Here is a 26277-nt window from a genome sequence, read left to right as displayed (position 1 = left end):
TGGCAACAATACATGACTGCTGATTCAGTCATCTGAGGCCCATATGAGGCCCACTAGAATCAAACTGCCGATTAAGTCTCCTTCATGTGGATGACCACCATTGCTGCTCAGTAAACTATAGTAGTGCTTATGGCAACATATCCACTGTCATAAAATAGGCACAAAGTAATCCTAAGTTTCTGAAGCAGCAGCCACTGCTGCTTATAGGATTTACTCAGCTGCTTGGGTCCAGGACCCTTGGGAGGAGGGGTCGTGGCTAAAGTCAGTACTGAAGGTTGGCCTTATTTTTCTAGTTGGAGTTCTAGTAGCCTTAATTAAATATTTTATGAGATAAGTTGAACAGATTTGTTCCCAGCCTTTGTTCATTAGAGTAATCAGAAGGGCCAACAGAGTGATTTACTATCAGGAAAATTGGCCATATGCAAAGATGATGTAAAAAGAAGTAGATATTAATGGAAAATAATACTCCTTAGGTGTCTTGAATTTCCGTATGCCTTGCAAGTAGAGGTATGATTGCCTTTCTTCCAGAATGCCTTTTCAAGAATTTATGTATGAGAAACAGCTCTGAATGCTAGAAATATCCCTCTGGAGCAAGGGGTACCTGTGCTTAAAGCCTTGGATCAAAGAGATAGTGTCTTCCTTTGAATCAAAAGGCAGGTATGCTCATGATTGGGCATAATAAACATAATGTCTACTTCTGTTGCCAAGGGAAGATATTCTTACTGTATATTACTAAAGGTTCAGGTTCTCTGTGCTTGGGGTTCCTTTCCTGTAATGCAACCTATTGCCTGTGCTAGCGTCATATGGTCCACTTTGCTTTTCTCTGTGAGAGTTGGGGCTTGGGGAATCAGCACAAATACTGATCTTCTAGCTGCTGCTGTTTGTCGTGAATAATAAGCTCTTTTTTCTTCTCTGACCCAGGAGTCTATGCCTTCTGTCAGCATCCAGAGCAGGCTCACTGTATGCATGTAGGGCAAAGTTTCAGACTCTCCACTCTTCACAGTTAGCTATAAAAGATACACATCTAGCCTGGCCAGCGTGGCTCATCAGTTGAGCACCAACCTATGACCCAGGAGATCTCAGTTTGATTCCGGGTCAGGGTACATGCCCGGGTTTCGGGCTTGATCCCCAGGAGGGGCCCTGCAGGAGGCAGCCAATCAATGACTCATCATTGATGTTTCTGTCTCTTCCTCTCCTTTCCTCTTCCTGAAATCAGTAAAGACATATTAAAAAAATAAGTAAATAAATAAATACACCTATAATCTCTGTGGTCTGAAATAGTTGACATTTATTTTTGTTCATACAAACTACAAAATAATTTTTTTTCTTCTTGGCATGGAATTCTTACTTAAACAGTGATTCAGGATTGTAGGCTCCTTCAGATTTTTTATTTTTGGTCTTCATTAGCTTCCAGTTTTGCCATACTCATCTGCATCAAACTGGCTAAAGGGAAGGGAGCCTGGGGGAATGTGCATAGGATAATTTCATGGGCTAAGCTTAAAAATGGTACATATCATTCGCCTTTATTTTCATTGACTGGAACTTGTTCAAACATTATTCTTAGATAGGGGAGAAATGTGGTCCTGTCCATTCTCCATGAAAAAGAGAAATGAGTTTGGTGGAAAGTCTTTTTCACGGAAGGTCTTTCCAACCAGCAGACATGAAAGTGAGAAAGACATGTCTTTAGCGTGGCTAAAATCATAGGCTGCGTGAAGTAGAGTGTGGTAGACGATGAGAGGCTAGTCATGAATCATCTTTTACCTTAGCTTGATCTCTCTGAAGATGACTGGCAAATGCTGAAGGATTTTAATCTTGGAATAACAGGATTAAGGGAGAATTCTTATGAAGGTTTAGCAACAGACTGGGTGAGAAAAAAATGACAATTTTAATGAAGCCAGTGACGGAAGAGATTCACTAATAACAATAACAACTCATTGTTGAGCACATACTAAGTCTCATGCATGGTGATGGGTGCTAGATATTTGCCAAAATAAGCCCAGTAGCAAATGGGCCAGCGGTAAGATAAGGTAAAGAATAGCATGTGGTGGGAGAATGTCTGAGGAGACACACGAGGTGGGAAAATACTGGGGTCAGTTTTGAATCATTGAATTCTATGTGCTTGTACAACATTTGGGTGGATATGCCCCGCAGGCATCGTTTATGTATAGCTGAAGCCACTTAGAAAAGAGTTGGTAATGCCCAGGAAAAGATTACAGGTCATCAAGAGGGGGCTCTCACATCACACATATTCAGCAAGTATTTGTTAATTGACTTATGTGTTATTTATTTATTAATTAGCTGTTAAAAAGGGAACTTGTTATTCTTTGAATTACTGAACACATTCTAACTTGCTTCTGATTTCTTAGGTATTCAGGTAGGGTTAGTATGTACCCATGCCTGAAAGATAGAATAGTAGCATTAGATTCAAGAAGAAATCTAAAATAATATTAAGTGAACACGTATTCTGCTTTGAAACTGCTATCATTGGTGGTGGTTTATAATTTCGTTAGATGCTTATTCTAGCTACAACAGTGGTGCATAGGAAAGTCTCAAGCTCTTTAACTGTACTCAGCATATTGTTATCTGCTTAAAAAACATATTTTCCTTTTCTTTTTGGTTAAACTTTGCTATTTTGTAAAGGTATATTCTTCATCCCTGTATGCTCTAAGCAAATTGCTGTTGCAAATGCAATTTGAGGATACAGTCAGCAATAATGAGACCACATGACTTAAGATTGCCTAGTTTTCTTTTTGTTTTTTTCATTTTTTGTAGTCCTAGGACTGGAGGTTATAAGAAAGAGGAGTGAGCTTTTTACTAACTCCACTTTTCTATGCCATACCTGTCCTTTATTGCCTGGTTGAAATTATGGCCACTCTGTAAATGAGGCATGATTCATGACTGCCATCCAAAACTGAGCCTAAAGCTCAGGAAGGCCATGCTTCCCCTTTCCACCCTCCACCTTCCCAAGTTAAGTGTGCGCATCACAACCTGCTCAGAAGATGCAGAAACAGAAACGAGAATTTTCTTTTCTTCTGGGTTAATTTTAGCTTATTGAATTGCCCAATTTTATGGAAATGGAGGAGGGTGGTATTTGAACATTGTAACAGGAACCATCTGGGTTCTTCCACTGAGTGAGTTAGTACAGGATGCTAATAAAACCAAATAACAGCTTTGGACTCTAGAAGAGTCAGTGAGCATTTTTCTATGTCATAGAAACAGGCGGGGTCTTGCATCTAAAACTGCCACTTTACAAGGGTTTATCTTTGTTACAAGGACAAGGTGAAACAATATAAATTGATTGACCTACATTTATTACTCCCGATGAAAGGCAAGACACAAAACCGTGAAGTACACGTCCTGATGAGCTGTGTTGATTCCATCAGCTATCCATTTGAAGAACTTGAGAATGAGTTACCCAGACTTATCTTGGCTCAGAGATACCAGGAGGTTGTGTTTGTACAGTCTGAAAAGATGTAGCCTACTTCTAATTTTAACTGCAATGTGAAGTTTAGAAAGGCTGTTCCTATTTTTCCTGTTTTAAACTAGTGTCCTAAGTGTGATGTGTCCATACTATTTAGTTTAGGGATACAGGTCCCAGAGTCCAGACCTTCTTTCCATTTCAGATTTGGCAGAAAGGCAGGACAGGGTGTTATGTTGGACGGGAGCTAGGCAGGCTGTTTCCAGTGGGATATTGAAGGTTAGGTCCTACTGGGCTAGGGTTCTGTCCTTCTAGAAGCTCTGCTTAGGTGCTGGTTGTGCTGTGTGATACAGAGAAGAAATAAAAAGGACACCTTCATTTCAAGCCTCAGCTTTTTGAGCATAAGCCAGAAAACCAAATCCACATTCCTCAAATACAGGGTGTAGAGAGAAGCATCTTGTATGGCTGTGCTTGGTAGAAGTCTATTAATACAAACACTAATTTTTAATGAACTCTAACAATGGTTAGTTTGTCATCACATGTAGAATTACTCAACAGACTTACTCTTTAGATCCTGAGCAAATCACCACTTCCAATTATATCTTAGAAATTAAACTTTGAATTTTATCATAATTAGATTGAATATCATTAAGTTATAAGAAAAAATAATCTCGTGTTGCCAATAATGTAAACTTGGTATTTGGATTATCGTATTATTGCATTGATTTCTTGTAATTGTAACTTTCTGGGGTGAGAATTTCTTTTACAAATTGTAATTGTTTTACTTTCCAAATCAACACATTTGATGATCTAATGGTTACCTATTTTCCTTGCCTTGTACTTTCCATTACAGGAAGCATCCCAGTTATCTGGACTCCCCGAGTATGTTAAAATAGTAGAAGTTGGACCTCGGGATGGATTGCAGAATGAAAAGGTAGCTTGATATTAGTTTTGCACAGTTTATTTTAAATGCTAAATTAAATGTTAATATTTGTTTACACTCTGAAGACTTAATGGATTTCATATGCTAAACTATTTGTTCTCAATTGCTACTTGAATTTATAAATCTTCACTAGGATTTGCTTTCAGTTAGGAAGTCATTTTCTGTTTATGTTTCAATAGACCCTACACAAATTAGTTATAAAATATCTTTTAATATTTTCCTAGGTTATAGTTCCTACAGATACAAAAATTGAATTTATCAATCAACTTTCCCAAACTGGCTTGTCTGTAATAGAAGTGACCAGCTTTGTGTCGTCCAGATGGGTGCCACAGGTATGTAAATCCTTCATTCCTTATCTGGAGCCTTAATTCAGCTTTGCCAAGATTTAGAACACAATGCGATATGCATTGTGATATAATTACTAATTTGCTATGTTCTTACAAAATTTTAGCCCATGCACTGAGGTAAGATTTTTTTGAAAAATCCCTTTGATGAAATATCTTGTGTCAGTTAAGTCCTAAAAGGTTATTTAGAATTCCTTCTTCATCCTGCCGGAGTTTATGGTCCAATATAATGAGCAGAGGAGGCGGCTCATCCCCGACATTTTCATAGCCACTAAGTTTAAGGTTCCTCTGAGATCCCGCCTTCAGTCATTTTCTCTGCCTCTGTTCTTTTTGCCTGTTCTTCCAATGTTAATAGTCACTTCTAAGAGGATGACAAATCTGTGTTTCTAGTCATCCCCTCTCTGATAAGCTTTAGGTAGATGTGCCACCAGCACCTTCAATCAGTGGGTTCAAAATCAAACTCATTCTTGTCTATCCTACTTTATGCTAATAGTTCAACTGTTCCCTTGAAATTTTGGACTTGAATGACCAATGGGTTCTCTCCTCTATCTAGTCAGCTACTGACTCATACAGATTCTTTATTCCTCAATACACCATCCATCTCTCTTCTTTTCAGTCTCATTGCTACATTAGTAATGCCTGCCCTTATTGACTAATTATTGTGATAGTGCCTTAAATGATATCCAGAAGCACTTTTCCTTATATATTTTCCCACTGCTTCCAAAACCATCTCCCAGAACTACCAGCCTTCTCAGGCTTCTTTAGAGGTTCCCTTCTCTCCATTGAAAAAGTCTGGAAACTTTGGCCTGGCATTCAAGGCTTTCTACACCTGGTCCCTTTTGTTCTTGCCACTCCTACCTCTATTTTCCCGCTTCATTTTGCTGAAACCCGGCCGAGCCAAATTGCTTTTTGTTTTCTATTTGCATGTCCTGCCTCTTTGGCTCTATAGCACTTTATTAATACTTGCTTATGGACATCTCAGTTTCTGCATTGCTCTGATGTTATAATAGGGTGATGTGAAAAGACTTAAAACAATAGAGTCTTTTTAATGGAAAAGCACTGGAAGCAACAGATGATTAATAATATTAGTAATATGTCACTTTTCACAGTATTCAAATATCAGTTACTTTTATTCATTCTCAAAATACACTGTAATTTTTCTTCATTGCAGTTGTCACTGTTTATAATCATATTTTGTAAATATTTTTCAATAATCTGCTTTCTGAACTATAAGCTTTATGGAGGTAGTGACTGTGTCTCTCTTGCCCACTGTATCCCCAGTGCATGATGCCTAGTGAGTAGGTGCTCAGTAAATAATTGTGAAACGAATAATGAATCAGCCTGAAAAAATAACACATTACTTTCCATTGTTTGGTTTGGGCAAGTGACCTTTACTTTTGGTCACATATTTGGTCCTGTCTAATGAAGGTCACAAATGTTTTCCTCAGGAAGACACAAATAGCTTGATGAGACCGTACATATTTCCTTTATATTTTTATTTTGTAAAGTGCTAGCTATTATTATTTCACTTACTGTCATTAATTTTAAGAGAATATGAGACTCCTTTATCACTCTAAGTCTTCATGAAATTGCTTCTGAGTTTGATTGTCAGTGCTCATTTCACAGACTTGGTTATTATTGGAGAGACACTGGAGTCTGGTGTAACTTTAGAGGAAGAGTTAAGAGAGAGACAGTTCATGGTAATATTACCTGATGTCCAATCAAGGTTGTATTTCAGACATGACATTTTACTAGTCATCTTCAAGATACTTTTATTTCAGTTTTATAAACTGCCTACCAAGTAGTCTTTTTTTCTACTATGGTGCTCATGGTCACATTTATTATTACACAGTACTGGAAATTGATTGATAGGTTACTTTTCAGATTGATCTAGGACACACCCAATGCCATTTAGAAAGAAAAAGATAGAACGCTTTCTAGCGGGCCACCCTTCTTGCAAAACTAGTTAAGAGAAAAGATGGACAAAACAAAAGGGAAGGCAGTCCCTCTGTGAGCAGTAACAGGAAAATGCCTTCTGGCCTCACATTAAGTAGATACATGTGATGGGACCATAAAATAATATGATTTATCCTGGGCTTGGTCCTGCGGTGAATTTGGGACTTAACCTATTGAGATTTAATGAACTCTTCCTAGGCTCAAAGTATTATGGAATAAATGACGTAATTCCCCACATAGCTCTTGAGGACAGCTGCGGGAAGGTACAAGTACCTCTGGTACTATGTTCTTGTCTAAATTCTGCCTTGAGCTTGAGCAAGTGACTTAACCTCTTTGATCCTCAGAAATCCCAGCAGTGATGCCTGCAGTATGGGAGGTTCAGGGCAGAAAGACGTGTGACTGGGTCCCTTTGTGTGACTGCCCAGAGCACCTGACTCCTGACCAGTGTTAGTAGTGAATGCCTGATTGACCTGATTGACGGATGGCCTGACTGACAGATGGACTGACGGACTTGTCCTGGGCTCCGCAGAAGTTAACTTCCTTCTCTTCAGTAAACAGCTTTTTTCTTAAAACTTAAAATATGTGTTTAGTTTATATTTGATTGGGTCCAATTTGAATAACTAAAGGTACTTGTCTTTCAAATGCTAAAGAATATGTTATATATTTCACTTTTAATACTCATCTGGTTACATAAACTGTAAACCAAAAAAAGTGTTTTAAATAAGTCATGTATCTATAAAAGACATTATGAGATTCATATTCCAAAATGATACTGGTCACTTACTAACATATCAAGTGTTTGGCAAAGGGCAGCACTGAGAATATTCCATTTTTGCAATTTTATTTTCCATAGTTGTGTCTGTGTTTCAGAATTCGTTGAGCTTGCCTAAGCAGAGCACTTTTTATTGTTGTAGCTGCAGGTTCTCTCACCATGTAATTCCACTGGTTTCATTGGTGCTAACAAAAAAAGGCCTTAAGTCAGTAGAACTAATTCATTTTGTTAATTTCTCTTTTGAAATTTTATATCTCCCATTTTTGAAGAAACTATTATGACATTAGAATCATCTATCTTAAAATTGTGTCTGAGATTTATGACTGAACAACCATAGTAAACAGCTTGTAACTTCTCTTTCTTCTAAAAAGTAAGCGAGGCCCCAGGCCCGTATTCTGTTAACTCTCTGCATCTTCTGTTTCTTCCCGTCGAAGCCAGGTCATGGGAATAGTCCTTTAGTTTGTGTTTAGGTTGCTGCTTGTTCACTTATTTCTTTTTTTAGTATTTTAAAGTTTTTTTACAGTTTCCCTCCTACTATTTTGTTTGGCAGTGACTTTCTAACTAAATCAGCTAAAGAAAAGTTCCATGTAGCAGGGTGCCATATAAAACAGGATCCCACACCTATACTCTAAATGGCCAGAGATGATAAAATACCTGCCATGAAAAAAAATGTTCTTTACAACGTATCTAGAAAAAGGTTTCTTTAGAGTGACTTACAAGAACATTTAAAGTGAGTTCAAATAGCTCCCCATTTCTGTGGGACAAACAATGACAGCAGAAAGAAAACATGTTTATAAAAATAGGTTTACTGCAACTTAGAAATTTAGCTCTTAGTAGTAAACTATTAAAATCATTATAAATTCAATAATTTTTAAAAGTGAACTAGAGCTTTACATTCATCCTTAATTTAGCCATTTGTCTTTAAGCATTTTCATTCACACGAGTGATTAAAGTGAACATCATTTATTTAAAAATAAGACTACATTAAATGTATGCAACACTGTTTATGTATGTCATATGCAAAGTTTTATTTCTAAGCATTTGCTCCCTGTTTAATTAATTTTTAACTATTGGAGTGGGTGGGTCACAAATCTTGACGTGTCAGCAAGGGCTAGAAATAGGTTTTCACTGTAAAAGTAAAAGGAAATATACATAAAAGACTTAACAATTATTTACAAATCAGTCTAACACTTAAATATATGGCCCAAGTACAATGTAAACAAGAAGGAATGTGTAAACTTTTCCCTACCCTCCTTTTACTGTGTGTTACAATTAATTCTTTATTGGTAATGAAAACACGTTTACTAGATTGAAGTTTAACATTCAGATTTACATTGATGAGATGCAGGAGGCTGTAGCTTCTGTTACTGAGTTTCCTCCTGGCTTTATTCCTGGCTCTGCACTTTTTGAGGGGGATGGGTGTGTGGAGAGGAGGCAAGGAAGGGGGTAATTTAGTGGAGATGTTGATTGTGTATGTGGGGGGGAGGGGGGATGAACGAGGGAATGGTCCTGTGCATACAGACACACAGAGCCCCCAAATTCTTTTGCTTATGAGACACAGTTAACTGGCAGAGTAATTTTATCATCTGGGAAGTGTTCCAGTGCGAGCCTCATTCATTATATCCCAGATGAGTTGGCCTCTGCCATCTCCCCAAAGAGGATCCTGGTGAAGTTTACCAAGACCGCAGTTCCCATTTTATAGAGTTACGGGGTTCCTTTCACTGGGCTAGGTCGGGGGGCGGGGTGTAGAATGGGCTGAAAGGGGACCGAGATTTAACCCAAACTCCTTCAGAGGAGGCTGGTTTGGAATGCTCAGTGCTCGTTTTTTTACACTTTTCTACTATACACTAAGATTGACCCTTACTTAATTCCTGTCCTACCTGGTACCCTTATGCCTTCCCCATGTTATTTCTATAATTCCGTTGAATTTGTTTAATTATGACAGTTAGCGTTAGGAACCAGCCAGTTCAAATCATCCAGCCTAGTCATTGGTGAAGTAAGTCTCCATTTCTTTTCCTGTTCTCCTGAATTGGTACCCCAGGAGCACACACACACTAGTGCCGTGTAAAAAAAACAACTTATATTAAAGAGGTTTAGGGGTATGTTTTTGTTAGCTGTAGTTTCTAAATGTTCTAGGCTTGTTTCATATTTCATCTTATTTGAGCATGTTGAATTTCTTACATGTCAAGTAATAATTCCTGTGTGTTCAATATTTGGTCTCAGAGAAGAAATGAAGACACTAAGCTCTTTAGTCAATGACCTTGATGGCTATTGAAAGTTAAATGGGGATAAAATTGTTTTATGAGAACTATATCCTCATAGAAAAAATATATTAGCTCCCCAGAAAATAAAAAATTAAGCATAGTTTCCACCTAATGTTGTTCCCAGCATTTTATGGAATGAACCAAACTCTACAGGGCTTCTGTAAGTCTAATGTTCTTTTTATTGACTATGTAGCTGGTGGAGAATATTGTAGCTGTATTTTTGTGCAAATGCATGTGTGCATGTATATTCAAATAGTGCAATTGTCACATTCTAGAAAGCTAGTAAAATTAATGCTAATTCTTTTGATTATCTGCATAACAAATAACTCCAAATATTAGTGGCTTAATAACGTGTTTGTACTTACGGTTTTTGTGGATCAAGAATTCAGGAATGGCAAAATTGGGTACCTCTGGCTAGACATTTCTCAAAGGTGGTGGTCAGAGCTGGAACAGTAGGCCTAGGTGGCCTGGGAAGCTGAGGGCTGCTGGCTACCTCCTGTGTTCCTCTTTCCTCCTGTGTTCTCAGAGCCTCTCCATGTGGTCTCTCTGTATGGGCGAGTGTGGACTTCCTTACCGCGTGGCAGCTTTAGACAAAAAATAGGACTCAGAACTTCAGAGGTGAGTGTTGCAAGAGGCAGGGAAAAGTAGTATGCCTTTTATAACCAAGCCTTGTAAATTTTATAGCATTACTGTTTTATAATCAATTAGTCAAACTAGTTACAAAAGCACTCAGTTTCAAAGGGAGGGGACAGACACCACCTCTTGACTGGCATTTTAAAAGAGCACATGTGAGGGGAAATATTGGAGCCATTTTTATAATATGACACATTTTTTAAAATAGTCTAATTCCAAAATTAGACCTCCAGAAATGAAAAGTAGCAATTCAATTTTTGTTGCTTTTCGTTAGCACACAACACCCCGCATTGTTTTAAGTTGCTGTATTAACATATTCCTGTAAATTTGCAGTCAGATTTTTCTCCTTTTAAATGAAAATAGCCACATTTAATTAACCTAGTTATATGCTTTTTCTTACTAATCATGAAAGAATAAGTAAGTTGAGAAGCAGCTTCTGCATTCTGAAAACCCCAGGTTCAAAAAAGAAAGAAAGAAATAGATATTTTAGCACTGTCAGGGCTGCTAATCTTATCTCGCTCCTACTCCCTCTATAAAATTATTTTGCCTCATGTGGGATTCAGGTTGGTATTTGAGGGAGAGGTGTGTTGCCTGGACAATTTGAGAGGTAAGAGGGCAAAAGCTTCATCTGCAGCCCCCTTCAGACCCTTCTCCCCTCTGGTACCAGCAGAAGCTGGGTAGAAGCAGGTGAAACAATCATAGGCATTTGCTTTCAGAACCATTTCTACTCTTGAGTAAAGCCTGAATACCAACTTGTAGACATGTAGCCCAGATTAGAGAAGATGTCACAGGAGGGGAGAATCACCTCCTGCCAGAAGAAAAAGCCAGAAAGCAAAAAGTCAAAGAGCTTGCAGTCGACCCTCCACCCCCGAGTGGCTGCCATCTGCTCTGGAAAGGGTGAGCACGCGGAGCGGGAGTCACGGCCTTCACTGCAGAATGTTATTTCTGTAGCCCCCTGAAGCCGCACCTCCCAGTCTAGACCTCAGCACAGTCCCCGCTTCTGGACTGACACCTTTGCAGAGAGTCTGTTGTAACCTACTTGGCAGGCCTGGCATGTACACATGACTCAGTTCAGTGTGTTAAATTATTTAGGTAATGCCTACCTACTTGGAAAGAAGAAAGAGCAGGAAGGCCTTTTTTGTCAGAGCCAATATCAATGTACTCCAGAAATGAAAAGTAGCAATTGGATTTTGGCTGCTTTTTGTTAGCGCCAAATGCCCTGCATCGTTTTAAGTTGCTATATTAACACATTCCTCTAAATCTGCAGTCAGATTTTCCTCCTTTTAAATGAAAATAATCACATACATTCTGAATACTATACTAGGCACTGTTTACAATGTGGTGCGATGTATTTGATTGTTCTATAATCTTGAATATCACTTGCTATAGCTTTACAAATGCTGATAACTTCCTTCAGTGTGCTAATCAATGGGTGAGGGATTGCTTAACTATTTGATTTTAAGCAGTGATTAAGCTGAATGTGTTATTTTTAAGTTGTTTCATTGTACCATTACATCATTGTTACTATAATCTCTTAGAGCAAGCAAATTGCCTAAGGCAGTGATTTTCAACCTTCTTCATTTCATGGCACACAAAAACTAATTACTAAAATTGTACGGCACGTCAAAATATATTTTTTGCCAATCTGACAGAAAAAAAAAAAGGTAAAATTTTTATTCATTCACATGGAATGGCTATTGCTGTATTGGCTGTTGTCATTTTTTTATTTGACAATCTAAGGCAGGGATGGGGAACGTCTGGTCCGCGGGCCGTGTATGGCAGAGAAATCATTTGGTTTGGCCCTGCCAAGGCAACTGCCAGCAGGACTCGAAATTCAATAAATTCAATTAAATGTTTGACCAAATATAGCAGGCTAATTTTTAAGTTGATAATTTTGTATGTAGATTATAAATATCCAAATGGCCCTTGGCAGAAAAAAGGTTCCCCACCCCTGATCTAAGGGAAAAGAGGTCAGTGCCCCTGACTAGTCAGATATTGCATGTTTTAAAAATTCTTGGGGAACACTGGCTGAAAATCCCTAGACTAAGGCATATTCACAAATTTTTAAAACGCCTTTATCTTTCACAGAAAAGAACATGGAAGTATGATAAAGTTTTTGTTAGAATACTGGGCACTACTCTTTATTCTTTTTGAGCTTTTTAAGGTTATGCTTTGCAATAAAATTGTAAAAAAAATGAGTTGCTAACATTGTACATATTACTCAGCATTCAACAGCCATTTATTCTGTAGCTAAGAGGTAGTAGTTTCATTACATTCTGCAGGGCAAAGCAAAGAAAAACTTATAATTAAGAGCAATAAGCCAGCAATTTTACTGGTTAGATTTTTAAATTTTTCACGCTGAAAGTGTAATTCAATATTTTTTTGACTTTTATTCCCATGAGGCCAAAATTCATGATTATACTCAAAGATTTATCATGCTCAGCATGCACTGCTTTTCTAATTACTTAATGTGATCAGCGTTTTGATTAACAAATTGGGTTTTTTTGGTTCTTAGATTTATAAGTGGAACCATAACAAAATGTTAAAGTGAAACACTTTACCTCACTTTTTATTTAATTATATTGTTTATCGTTTACCATTTTTTCCTGAGTTTTCCCATGAAAGAAAGAAACTTTTAAAGCCATTTTGATCATGTTAAAATTCCATTTTTGTGTCTGATTTAAATTATCTTAAAATTTGGTCTTGTAGAACTCTCTGTATGCCTTGATAGCTGAAAGGTCTGTACATTATATAATTACATAAAAGCTGAATAGAAGTACAGTTTGGCACAGAGAGACTTGAATCTAACTTTTTAATGGTCTTTTCTGCATGACTCTGATTAGTTTGTTGATAAACATTGTCAGTCTTATTTTAGTGTAAACTCATTCCATTGATATGACTCCTGACAGCCTCTTAAGTGCAATTCACTTTAAGAGAAGTAGAGTGTGCCCTATGGACGAGACTCCAAGGAACTGAAGTCCTTCTCATATCCTATAGCGATGACTCTCTCACATGGAGAATCAGTCATTAGTGAAAACTGGGTTTAAAGTTAAAAGTGTTAAGATATCAAATGTGAACTGGTTTGCTCACCAGTTTTAAGCATACATTCAAGTAGCACTTGTTTTAAAAAATTTTATAATCCTTGTACACTGAGCATTGAAAATGAAAATATTATACCAAATATGTTTAAATAGTTAGATTATGATTTTAAAATATATTTTAATATGTTTATAAGTCCTTATGTTTTCTAGTTAATTTTTTAAAATAAACATAAATTATTTTTTCTAATTTTTAGACAAACACACACTGATCTAAAATTGCCTGGTTAAATTGTTGGAAAGTTCTCTAGGAATACTATGTAGTAAACATAGAGAATTAGGTAAATCTGAATGCCAAAATCACATTATATTTCAAAGATCGTTTTAAATAATAGTTAAGATTTATATTTCAAAAGTTAGACATGAATGAGACATCTGTACATTAACATTTCACTTATTCCACATTTGATAAAATAAGACTATAAATTTATGTTTTTTCACTTAGAGTATACCTGTAAATAGGAAGCATACTTTAAAAAGCATTTTATTTTATTATACTTTAAAATTTTTATCCACATTTATTTAGCTTAAATATTCAGTTTATGGAATTAAAGAGTGATTGGAATGACAAATTTTAGAATAATAGAATATTTTGTAACATCTATGAATTTTAGATATTTGTTCACTGTTAAAATATAGAAAAATGCTGTTCTTTTTATAAATGTCTTGGGCAGCTTCAAATTTGTAAAAGGTTATGTAGGCTGTAGTGTCAATTGTTCTTTATACTCACGTTCATTTTTCCTTTTAAAATACATAATTACTTTTTGAAATAACATGTGGAAGCAAATTTATGCTGATAACTTTAGCACATAATACTACTGACTGCAGACCCCCTTGTACTGCTCTTATGTATCAAATAAACTGAAACACTATTCTTAGTTAAGGCTGATGCATTTTACCTTGAATTCAGCTTATAGTCTATTATAAGAAATGTATTTATTTCTAAGTAACCCAAAATAGTTATTTCCCCCAAGTACTCCAGGTTGCAGGTTTCCTGAACTTTTAGTGACATTATTATATCTGTTGTTTAGATATAACAACACATCTGTTTTCTGATGGAGCAATAGAAAATCTGAAACCTGACTCTTACTCATCATATGATTTGGCAGATTTTTTCATCACTCTATACCTTGGATTTTTTCCATTTTTTTATTCACCCATCCCTTGCTTTTACTGGGTCTCTACTATAGAACGCATTGAGTTCTTTGTTGGACTCCAAAATTGAATAGCATATAGTTGCTGACAATAACCATAATATCGACATAATATAATAAGGCAAATGTAAAGTTAAAATAGATAATGGAAATTAAGTCTCTAAAAATATTAAAACTCATACAAAAGGTTTTTTAAGTGAAGTGAATATCTGTAAATGAGTTATAATAAAATCAAACCTAGTTACCGGAATACATTAAGCAGTTTGTGACTCTGGCCAACCTTTCAGAGTTCTGCCTTTATCTCTTGTTGGCCTTTCAGCACAGATCAACTGTAAAGTTCTTCCTTTTTTACTATTTGCCAAAATAGACATCTCCAGATCCATATAATGTCCAAATCATTGTAGATTGATCATACAAGCTGTTGTAGTGGTGGCATTGCTTGTCATGGTAATAAGACCTTTTTTGCGGTAGCCCTTTCTTACTCCAGTGTTTATTGGCAGTGAGATAGTCTCCCTCAAACAACCCGGGCTCACCCTCTCCTCTCCTCAGTGCAGCTATTCACTGTGGGCAGAGGTGGCTAACAGCAGGAAGTGTAAATTTTGAAGGGAAACTCCATTTATATAAGTCAGCCTAGAATGGGTACAATTAGATACAGTGTTTTAACAATCACTTCTTCCATGCATGGGAAATAACAATGTCAACAGTGTTATTATCAAACACAAAGGCATGATATATGAGAGGCAACACAGTTGAACGGAAAGAAAATTATACTGGGAGCTTTGAGACTTCTTGCCCCTACTTCAGATTGATGCTGGGAACATGATTGTTTTGACACGGGAAGACCAGGAGGGTGGTCACAAAAGGCACTGACCTGAACAAAGAATAACTAACACATATTTGTTATGTTTATCTTAGGAAACTGGGCAATGTTATTTAATAAAATGACCTTGGTTTCTCTGGCTGAAACATTGGTCTCCTAGTTTATAACCCACAGATCCATTGGGTAGATTGGGTTGATTTTATAATTTTAAAATGAATATTTGTGGACATTAATAGATTATAATTAAAATGTCACAGTAAAAGAATAGAGACCATGTGCTACTTGGCTTTGGTCACTCTTGAGAATCACATGTGTTCCATCGATAGAGGGCAGTACAGAAGTCCTTGGAACACAAAGGTAATGTTGAATAAGGAAGTTCTACAGGAAATTATACCGCAGACTAAATTAGTTTTAAGGCTTCTGGACTTAAGTTTTCTGAGTATGGTGTCAGACCATTTTAGCAGTGGCAGCCAAGACAGGGTATTGGGTAGGAAAAAAACTGATGTTCAATTTTCCAGAGATTTCCTGTGTTTATTATTGTAAGACTGTGATTTATTAAAACTGTCTTACTTCTTCAAGCAGACCAAGATTTCCTCTGTGCTACTGAGGCTAAGATATATGGGGTTTGTGCAGAGAGCCTGTGAATGCGACAGGGTTATAGTACCCAGGCTACAATGGTATTCAGAGCTGGGTAGAGCATTTTCACCTGGGTTGTCAGGAAGAGCTCTAGTCTCATTTTTTCTCATTACTGCATTTACGAAGGTATTACCTCTAAAAAAGAGTTACTGCTCAAATTGAGTTTTGAGTTATAGGGTCTGAAACCACATTATTTACATTTGTATAGTAATCGATGGCATGTGTTGAAGAAATTGCATGTTCTGTATCCGTCTTTCTGCTGCGCCCCTGCATACAGGAGGCAATACCATCAGTTATGTCTCATCTGGCCAGTGGAGATTGTAGGCAAATGCCTTCTGACATTTCCTGCTTATTTTGAAATTCTAAGGACATTGTCCTGGGTGATAGTAGGGGTGGCGGTGCTCAAACAAAAACAAAGAACATTTAAATAAAAATATTTAAAAAAAATTACTTAGCAAACTATGTTAGCGAGCAGGTAAAAATGAGGGTATCTGTCTACAAACTTAAGTCCGTTTCCTGGGGGGTAAAAATTAAAATGGTTTATTAAGCCAAGAATTCATAGAAATATACATACAGTTGATTCTTGAAGAATGCAAGGGTTAGGGGTGCTGAACACCTAGGCATTTGAAAATTCATGTGTAACTTCTGACTCCCCCAAAACTTCACAACTAATAAATAGCCTATTGTTGAGCAGGAAGCCTTATAGATAACATAGATAGTTGATTGACACATATTTATGTATGTTATATGTATTGTGCACTGTATTCTTATAATAGAGTAAGCCAGAGAAAAGAAAATGTTATCAAGAAAATCATATGGAAGAGAAAATACATTTATAGTATTTATTTTAAAAATCTGCTCATAAGTAGACCTGTGCAGTTCAAACCCATGTTGTTCAAGGGGCAGCGGTGCTCAGAAACATTATGGATATACCAAGAATAAGACATGCCAAACTGGCCTCACTTCTTTCTTCACAGTATTTCTGGAATGATCAGGAAAAGACATCATGAATCAGTATTTTAGAAAGATCCTTAATGATATTGAGATATTGCTAAGAGCAAGGTAGGACATTTCACCAAGGCTGGTATTTTTCAAACTTTTATTTATGTTTTTATCCATGGATCCTTTTTTACCCTGGCTGAAACATTTAAAAGGTGGTTTCCACATCTTGGGTATGTGAATAATACTGCAGTGAACGTGGGAGTGCAGAACTCTTTGAGATTCTGATTTCAGTTCTTTTGGATAAATACCCAGAAGTGGTATTGTTGGAATATGCCGTAGTTGTATTTTTAATGTTTTGAGGAAACTCCATCCTGTTTTCTCTAATGGCTGCACTATTTTACATTCCTACCAACAGTGTAAAAGAGTTTCATTTTCTCTGTATCCTTGCTAATACTTATCTTTTGTTTTCATAATTGGCCCCCTAACAGGTGTGAGGTGATACCTCATTGTGGTTTTTGTTTGCATTTCCCTGATGATTAGTGGCGTTGACCGTCCTTTCATATAGTCTGTTGGCCATTTGAATGTCTACTTTGATGAATGACTATTCAGGGTATTTGTCCATTTTTTAATTGTGTTATTATTATTTTGCTATTGCATTTTAGGTATTCCTTACATATTTTGGATATTAACCCCTTAATATATAATTTGCAAGTATTTTCTCCCAATACTTAGGAGGTTGCCTTTTCTCTCTGCTAATTGTTTCCTTTTCTGTGCAGAAGCTTTTTAGTTTGGTGTAATCCCACTTGTCTGTCCTTTCTTTTGTTGACTCTCTTTTTGGTGCATATCGAAGAAATCATTTCCAATATCAGTGTTATGAAGCTTTTTCCTTGTGTTATCTTCTAGCAGCTTTACAGTTCTAGGTCTTATGTTTCAGCCTTTAACCTTTAACCCATTTTGAGCTGATTTTTATGTATGGTATAATGTCAGGATCTAATTTGATTCTTTGCATGGGATATAATCTAGCACTTTGTGATGTGTAACCTTATACACAGATACGTTGTTTTAGAAGAATTATTATAGTTGCGTGCCCCTTACAGTGAACATTTTAGAAATATATTCTATTTCTGTGACTTAGAAAAGACAAAAATATGAGTGGTGGGTTTATAATTGAATATAATATATGTTGAATGTATTTCAGATGAAAAAAAAGGGCTTCCATTTATTCTGACATTGATGAAAACAGATTCACTCACTTATAATTTTACATATATAATATTTGGAAGAATCTCCTATTGACTAGCTTCTGGCTCTTTATATTTTGAAACCTGTTTCTCCTCAAATATTTATACATTTCTGGCACCAGACATAGTGGTTCAGGATGAATATGGACTCTTGGCTTGACTCTAGAGTGACAGTTTTGTTAGGAGGTACCTGGCATGGAGGGACCTGGAGAGTATTATGCTAAGTGAAATAAGCCAGTCAGAGAAAGACAAGTATCATATGATCTCACTTATATGTGGAATCTAATGAACAAAATAAACTGAGGAACAAAATACATCCAGAGACATGGAGGCATGGGACAGACTGACGACTCTCAGAGGGAAGGCAGGGGTGGGGGTGGGAAGAGATTAACCAAAGAAGATATATGCATTTATTCATAACCCATGGACGCAGGCAATAGTGTGGGAAAGGCCTGAGGAGGGGGCAGGGGTGGGGTAGAGGGGCCAGTGGGGGAAAAAGGGGAACACCTGTAATACTTTCAACAATAAAGAAAGAAAAAAGGAGAAAAATACAATACAGCGACCTAAATGATTTAAATGGTATTCCAATCTTTGTGTGTGTTACTTGAAGATCATTACAGGAGACCCACTCTAGTTAAAGCAATGCTCTCTGTATAATTTACTGTTGTCTTCTTTTGCACAGGGCTTCACTGCTCCAGAGCAGTCAAATCATCTCACCACCAAAGTATTCCTCTTGCACCCACCCTGTCTCTCCTCAGACTCATTACTGTTTAGATTATTTAGATTTTTCTGGCTATCCGATCCTGTTTTTCCTAGCACTTCACAGCTTCCTCCTCTTACTCAATATACCGTGACTAACTCGGATGCAGGACTCTTGTTAGAGGGCAGGGGAGGGAAACAATTTGAGGTGAGTGGAGTGAAGGAAGAGTGGGTAGTGCTCACCCAATGATGAAGCTTGACTTGGTCATATTGACTGGACTGGGACAGAGAAATGAAGAGAAAAAGTAGAGTTCTAAATATAGGTTTCAAGTCCAGTTGTAAGAGAGCAGTCCAGCTAGGTAATTTTATAGATACCACTTTACACGTATCATTGTAAAAATTCAGTATCTTAATGTTTTTTCTCTCTCATGAATTTTAGACCCTACTTGAAACACTTTTGCCATTTAAAAAACACAGTGCCAACGCAAACTCTTCAGTCCGATTGCCTCAGCTTCAACAGAGCCATAAAGATGCATTGAGTAATTACTATGGTAATGGGAAGCAGCTCCTCTCACATACTTTGGCATCTTGGTAGTTACTAACCTCTTGTTGAGTTAAAATAATAAACATAGCTGTTTTATGTGTGTAAGAGACTTTCATATAAAAATTTATAATAAATGCAGCTCTGGAGCTTAGCGACCTGCACAATGTGGTGTCTTTATAATTGCATTTGTTCTGGGAAAAAGAAAAATACGTTAATCAGTGATTAATTTTCAAATGAATAGAAGTGAATTCTCCTAAAAAGTGGAATAGAACCTCTTGAGTTTCCTGTGCACTTTCACCTAAAATATATCATAAATGTTTATTTCCCTTTATTGAGCATGACGCACAACATATATTCAGTTGGAACTGAACACAATTTAACCAGTGAATATTCTGTTTTCTGTATCAACTGATTTTTGAAAGAGAAGTAAAGGGTCATAAGTACTTTTATTTTTCCATTTCAAAGGCCTTGAAAATGAAAGAATTATATTACTCTAAAATTAAATTCATTTCTGTAAGATGTCACTCCATAATTATTTGAAGACACTTAATTTTTTTTAAGTTCAGGCTTATTAAACCCTTTCCTTTTACAGTACACTAGAAAGTTCAATTTATCATAGAAAAAAATGTATGTATGAGTAGTTTTGCTCTATGAATATTTTTGAGTAGTTTTAAACTCTATGGATAGTTTTACTTTATGAAACTCTGAATTTTTGCTTCAAAGAAAAACAGGCCCCTGAGTTATTTACATTTGGTATAGATAAATATGTCAGTATATCTTCCCCCACTCGCCTGTGTATTGACTGGTAACTTCTGTATGGCTCAATGGTAAATTTTATAGTATATTTCAAAATATAATTTAAACGTCAGATACTTTCCTAAGTTTATGGGAAACCCTTTGTCCTTGTTTGTGACTACACACTCACATGCATTATCTTGAAATTCCATCATTTTAGGGAATTTGGGTGAGATGACCACACTTAATATTCACACTATATTTTAGCCATTGCTGTTGTCTGGAGAATACATTGAAGTCCTAAATATTTAAGAGAGACTATAGCATTCAGATAAGGACAAGATAATAGAAGATGCCTACACACATATAATGTGGAGTGTCCAAATTTAATCACCCCAGGATACAGTTAGTAGCAAATATAATAGACTCTCTTAACTCTCTTAACTAATACATTCTAATCCTTGTGATCCTTTGCATATTTTTCAGACTCTTGCAGTATTGCACAAATACTGTGATTATTTGGATCCATACAAAATAAGGATGCCTGTGAATGGATTAACTGTTAGAGCCTGTTTTGTTGGCTAGATAGACATGTAGGTAACTGCCTTTCCCAGACTGTGGCCAGATGATGGCAAAACACGTTACCAACCAAATTGTGGGGATTTTTATGATTTTAAATGAAAGATCAGAACAAAATATTTAAAATATGGGAAATAAAACCACATGTAGAAAAGTTTCATTAAAATGTCAAAATAATACTGTAAAGAAATTGTTTTATTATTGTTTGAATAATAAACTCTAGACAAGAAATCAAGATTGAAGTATACATATACCCCTAAGAGTTAAATAAATAAACAAATAAATAATGCTGGGATTTTATACCTTAAATTGAAACCTGCTCTGTTTTATTTATTGTAATAAAGTTATAGTCTATCAGGATTTCCTAAAGCTCTTTACATAATTTTCTTCATTGTCCAAATTTAGACAGAAGACTTACTGTTAAAAATACCTCATTATATTTTGGCTATTTTTAAAATGGAAAAAGTACTTATTTGTTGGATTCCAATTAATCTATTTATCATAATTTCATTAAGGTATCTTTAATGATTATCAAAGTTTAGTTTGCATGACCTAGGAATTTAGTTACTGTCATCTCTGTTTATTTTCTAGTTCTACTGATGAAACATCTGTTCAATCATTGCTTCGTTATATCATTTTCTTCATTACCATTCAACATTTTTTTAAAAATACATGTAAAGTGAAATAGTCACTTACAGGATAAGGTGACCTATTATTTCTTAAAGATTAAATTTTGTTTTTTGCCCTTTAATGATGTACTGCCATACTTTACCCCAGCCTGTGTATTGGTTAGATAAATGCCCTTTATTCCTGTCTGTTATGTTAATTTAAATGTCTAATAAATATTTAAGCACATTGTGTTTACACATAAGTGTTAATAGTGTCAATTAACATTCTCTGATAAGAAAGTGTTGTTTTTGATGTCATTGCAATATCCTAAAACTAGTATAACTTTGTTTTTCTTTCTGCTTAAAATTAGGAATAAGTGCTCTAAATTTTTTATTATAATTTGTGTGTGCATGTTTGCATGTACATGTCTGCAAGAGCGTGCACCCATGAGAGGGAGGGAGAGAGAGAAACGGGGGGGGGCAAGGAGAAAGACAGAGTTCACACTCTGGCACAGAGGTTAAATTCATGAATGTGAAATGAAGAATTGTTGAAATATGCACAGACGCCAAATATTCTTAAGAGAAGGTTATAAAATACTGAGGATCCCATTTTTTGAGTAAAGTTACGCCCCTTATATTAGAGGCCACTGTGTTGTATTGGTTTTTCTTTGGGAGTTCGGTTGCCTGTGCCATTTCTCTACAACAGAACTTGGTTCAGTTGCCTGAGAATTTCCTCTCTTCTCTCTAGACTCCCCTTTGCATCTCTCCCAGGTTTCTCTTCCTAAAATATTGCACCTGTTCCAGTCTTCTCCCGTTAATTCAACACCCACTCCTCATGGCTTCTATTCCTTTTACAACATCCTGAAGTTTTATAGTAGTGTGAACCTAACTCAGAGACATCACAGTGGCTGGCTCTTCTCTAGCCAAGCTATGTGTTCTTACCTCTGCACCTGTCCCTTCCTCTTTTCCAGCCCTTTTAATTGTTTTTACTGTTTTTGGCTGTGTAATGAATTGCCTGGAACTTGGTGTAAATAAACGTTTGCTATGCTCACAAAATCTGAGGATTGACATTGGAACAGGGTAGTACAGGGGGACAGGTTGTCTCTGGTCCGCACTGTGTGGGGCCTTATCTGGTGACTCGCACGCTGGAGGCTAGAGTCATCTAAATCTTCCTTGGATCACAAATTAAGGGGTGATGCTGGCTCTTGGCTGGGGGCCTCAGTTTCTCTTCACGTGTCTCTCTGTGTGGGCCTGTTCACGTGGCCTCTGCATAAACTAGTTTTTCTCCCAGCATATCATCTCATTTCCCCACAGTGGCTTCCCCCAAAGAGAAAGGCACATGGAAGCTATATCCTTTTGTATAACGTAGCCTCAGAAGTCACATAGTATTATTTCTACTTATACTCTCTCTGTTGGCGGAATCACAAGTCTGCCAGATTCAAGTAGAAGGTAAATAGAGTCCACCTTTTGATGGGGATTGTTGAGGTTCTGGGAGATCATGTGAGATTGGAAATATTGTTGTGGCCATCTTTTGGGAAATTTTAATATTAATAAGGATCACAGGAACCTACCATCCTTTCCCTATACTGACCTCTTATAATCTTTGCTCTCATTTATAACCAGTACATTCCTTTGGACGGTTAACTTTCCATATGCATCTGTTTTATCTCCACGACAATATTGCAAATTATTCAGTTCAAGGACCTTACTTTTCTGTATTTATATTTCCCACAGGGCCAAGCATAGGGCTTTGGGCATAGTAGGTATTCAATAAACTTGGATTAAAGTCAAATCAACTTAGAATGAAATGAGAGAAAGCTTTTATTCAGTGTAGGTAACCACAGTGGATAATCTGTAAAGGATGCAGCTGTGGGGTAGGGGATATGATTCCTATGTGTGCATGTGATCCCTAAGATATAAGTGAGCAGAAATCACATTTTAGACAGAAATAAATGTGTATGGAAAGAATGAAAATCTTAAATGTCAGCAGGGCCTGATGGTAGTCAACAAGAGGCACTTTTTTTTTGCCTCTAAATACTCAATTTTAAATTTAAAATGTATTTAAAAATTTATTTGCTTAATTCAGATTATACTCACTGAAAGTATTAAATTTAATTATACTGCCATTTACTTGAGTCAGTAAGGCCAATTGACCAGTAAGAGTAAATATTGTAATATTTCATATTTTTTGAAAGTGTGGTTATATTAAGAAAAGCATTTATACTTTGAATAATTTACATTTATTTCACTTTTAAATTAAAAACAATACATGTTTATAGATATAAATTTTGGTTTGGTGTATGTTTTTACAGCTTTATTCATCCTCATTTTGTATATTATTCATTATTTATATAGTATTCCTCATATTTATTGTTCATGCCATTTATTATTATTAAATGTGCAAAGCTTATGGTTATGTCAATGGTAATTTCTCTATGTAATGGTTATGGGATTCGATCATCAATTATTGCTCTAGGAGGCTAAAGTATAGACTTTGTGACAAGATGGTAAATTTGAAATTTTAATTCAAAGTTGATTTCTTTATAGATTCATAGGAAATATAGAAAAAATGAAGTCCTGGCAGGATAAGATAAATTTGCCTGTTGTGTAGTCCATTGTATTTTTTGTTTGCATTATGAGAATAGTAGCCCAATGATAGTACTTCATAAAGCATTTTTACTATTGCTAACTAAAACATCTATGCACCATACTAGGATTGCAGCCTTGTCAAATTATTCTCACAAAGGTGTGTAATTTTTATTTTACTAAACATTGTAAAATTTCATCCACTGAAAATTATTTGGACATAACATTTTCATGTGGAAGGTAAATGCATAGCGTATTGTCTTTCAAGCTCTCCCCAGTCTCAGGTGTTTGAGGCTTGGCCTGTGAAATGAAAGAGAGAGAATAAAGGGGTGGAAGGAGTCACTGGGGAGAAAAAGGGACATCTGTAATATTTTAAACAAAAATAAAATAAATAAAAGTGAAAAGATTAGAGTTCAGGAGTCATGACTATTCGTAATCACTTATTTAACCAGCTCCTTTATCGGAATAAGTTAAACCTAGATCTGTGTCTTATGCATTTATGACATTGAAAACGACTTATTTTTAGCTATATTGTATAGTTTTGTTATTTCAAACATTAATTTATAGAACATAAATTAATTGCATGCAATTATAATCTTTCTGAAAACATGCTGGATAGAATATTGAGTGACATATTTACATGTAACTGTTATGTGTTTCAGATGGCTGATCACACTGAAGTGCTGAAAGGCATCCGTCAGTATCCAGGGGTCAGATATCCTGTCCTTACTCCTAACCTTCAGGGTTTCCACCGTGCTGTAAGTGTGCTACTGATTTTTCCAAAGTCAGCGTGCTGCTTGTTTTAAAGGTCTTTACAAACTTAGAACAGTGTCACGTGTAACTTACTTATTTTGTATAAATGCTATGCTAATATGTTTACGCGAACACATGGAGATCAGTGACCTCATGGCATAAAGATTAAAGTGCCCTGTGTAATGGTTCTTCCAACTGAACCATTCAAAGAAATCAACACACAAATATACAGTTATCCATTTTGATGTAATGTTTTCAAAGTATATTTTGTGCATTCCTCCTAAATAAGGACTATAGACTGTAATCACTTCTCAGTGCAGTAGTATAGTTATTAATATTGTAGTGGATGATTACTTAGGTCAACTTTCGGGGGTCAGCTACCTGTTGCTGTTATTCCCTCCCTCCAGGTGAAGCTAGTCACCGTCATTAGAACTGACTCTGACAACTTTCCCTGTTCCCCTTCTGGCTGTTTCTTCCAGTCCTTTGAGACTTAGGGATTTCTATGCAGAAGTTTTAATAATTACAAGAAGAACCAGTGCAATTTTAAGTAAAGGCTTGAGTTGTTATGCATACGTGGCTGTATTGTAAACATTCTGCAGCAGCTATGTCTGATGTTGTTGGATATTTTCGCTTTTGTATTTCAGACTGTATTGCATAAAATTTAGGTTGTGGGTGTTAGTGTATCTTGTTAAAACCACTTTTGTTTGATTTGATATAATGGTTTATCACACTGTAAAGAAAAAAAGAGGCATTTTAAGAAATTGTAAATAGTGCTGTGTTTTGGGTCTAAACAAAGTAGGGAATGCATCTACCTTGAAAAGATACTGGGAGGACACCCCATGATAGCTTAGAAAGGAAAGTAAGGGAGGAAACAAATCTTGGCTTGAGCGTCAAGCAAGCCTGTGCTCCAAATACGGCCCCAGAATGTGGACTAGCTTTGTGACCTTGTGCTGGTGATTCAGCCTATTTGTCCCCAGTTTTCTCATCTGTAAAATGGGGGAATAATACTTAGTATACAAGATTGTCAATTAGAAATAGGGCATGCAAAGTATTAACAGCAATACTGGAACACATAGTAGGTGTTCAGTAAATGTAATTTTAATTTTGGAAGTTAAGAATTTATTTAGATGAAAGGGCAGAAACCAATGTATATATTTTTAACTTTCAGGAAAGATGACAGAATTTTTTGTTCTTAATGTATTAATAGGGTATCAGAAAGAGAGGGAAATTTAGGCATAATGCTAGAGATACGTTCACAGAAAGTCTTGAATTTCAGCTAGAAAACCAGGAGGCTTGACATTTGAAAATAAGTCACTGGAGAAGCAGGGTGGGGGATGAAGATGGCAAAAGAGACAAAAGAACAATTGATTAGGTTACCTGTTTGGATTTAAGACTGGCAAGAAGATTAGGCGTTAGACATACAACAGTATGGTTGTAGTAGTCAAGGTATGAATCAGTCGAAGCTAGGTTAAGACATGGGAAGAAATTTGAATGGAAAAATGTTTTTCTGTTGGATTGTAGGAAGAGAAGAAAACCAAAGCATTTACTTTAT

The 26277-nt window shown here is 36.2% G+C and overlaps 1 protein-coding gene across 1 annotated transcript in view; it reads left to right on the top strand.

Annotated features, from left to right (window-relative positions):
* The window catches only part of HMGCLL1 (3-hydroxy-3-methylglutaryl-CoA lyase like 1), a 132485-nt gene that overhangs the window by 36542 nt on the left and 69666 nt on the right, over positions 1 to 26277 (top strand). The window contains exons 2-4 of the mRNA XM_087817451.1: positions 4272 to 4352; positions 4586 to 4693; positions 24635 to 24730. Coding sequence (XP_087673577.1) covers positions 4272 to 4352; positions 4586 to 4693; positions 24635 to 24730 — 285 coding nt within the window. The remainder of the gene's footprint in view (positions 1 to 4271; positions 4353 to 4585; positions 4694 to 24634; positions 24731 to 26277) is intronic.

Source organism: Miniopterus natalensis, chromosome 5 (assembly GCF_054644295.1).
Source record: "Miniopterus natalensis isolate mMinNat1 chromosome 5, mMinNat1.hap1, whole genome shotgun sequence".
NCBI lineage: Eukaryota > Metazoa > Chordata > Mammalia > Chiroptera > Miniopteridae > Miniopterus > Miniopterus natalensis.
The sequence above is the reverse complement of the archived record's forward strand: the minus strand, read 5'-3'. Positions and strand labels throughout refer to the sequence as shown.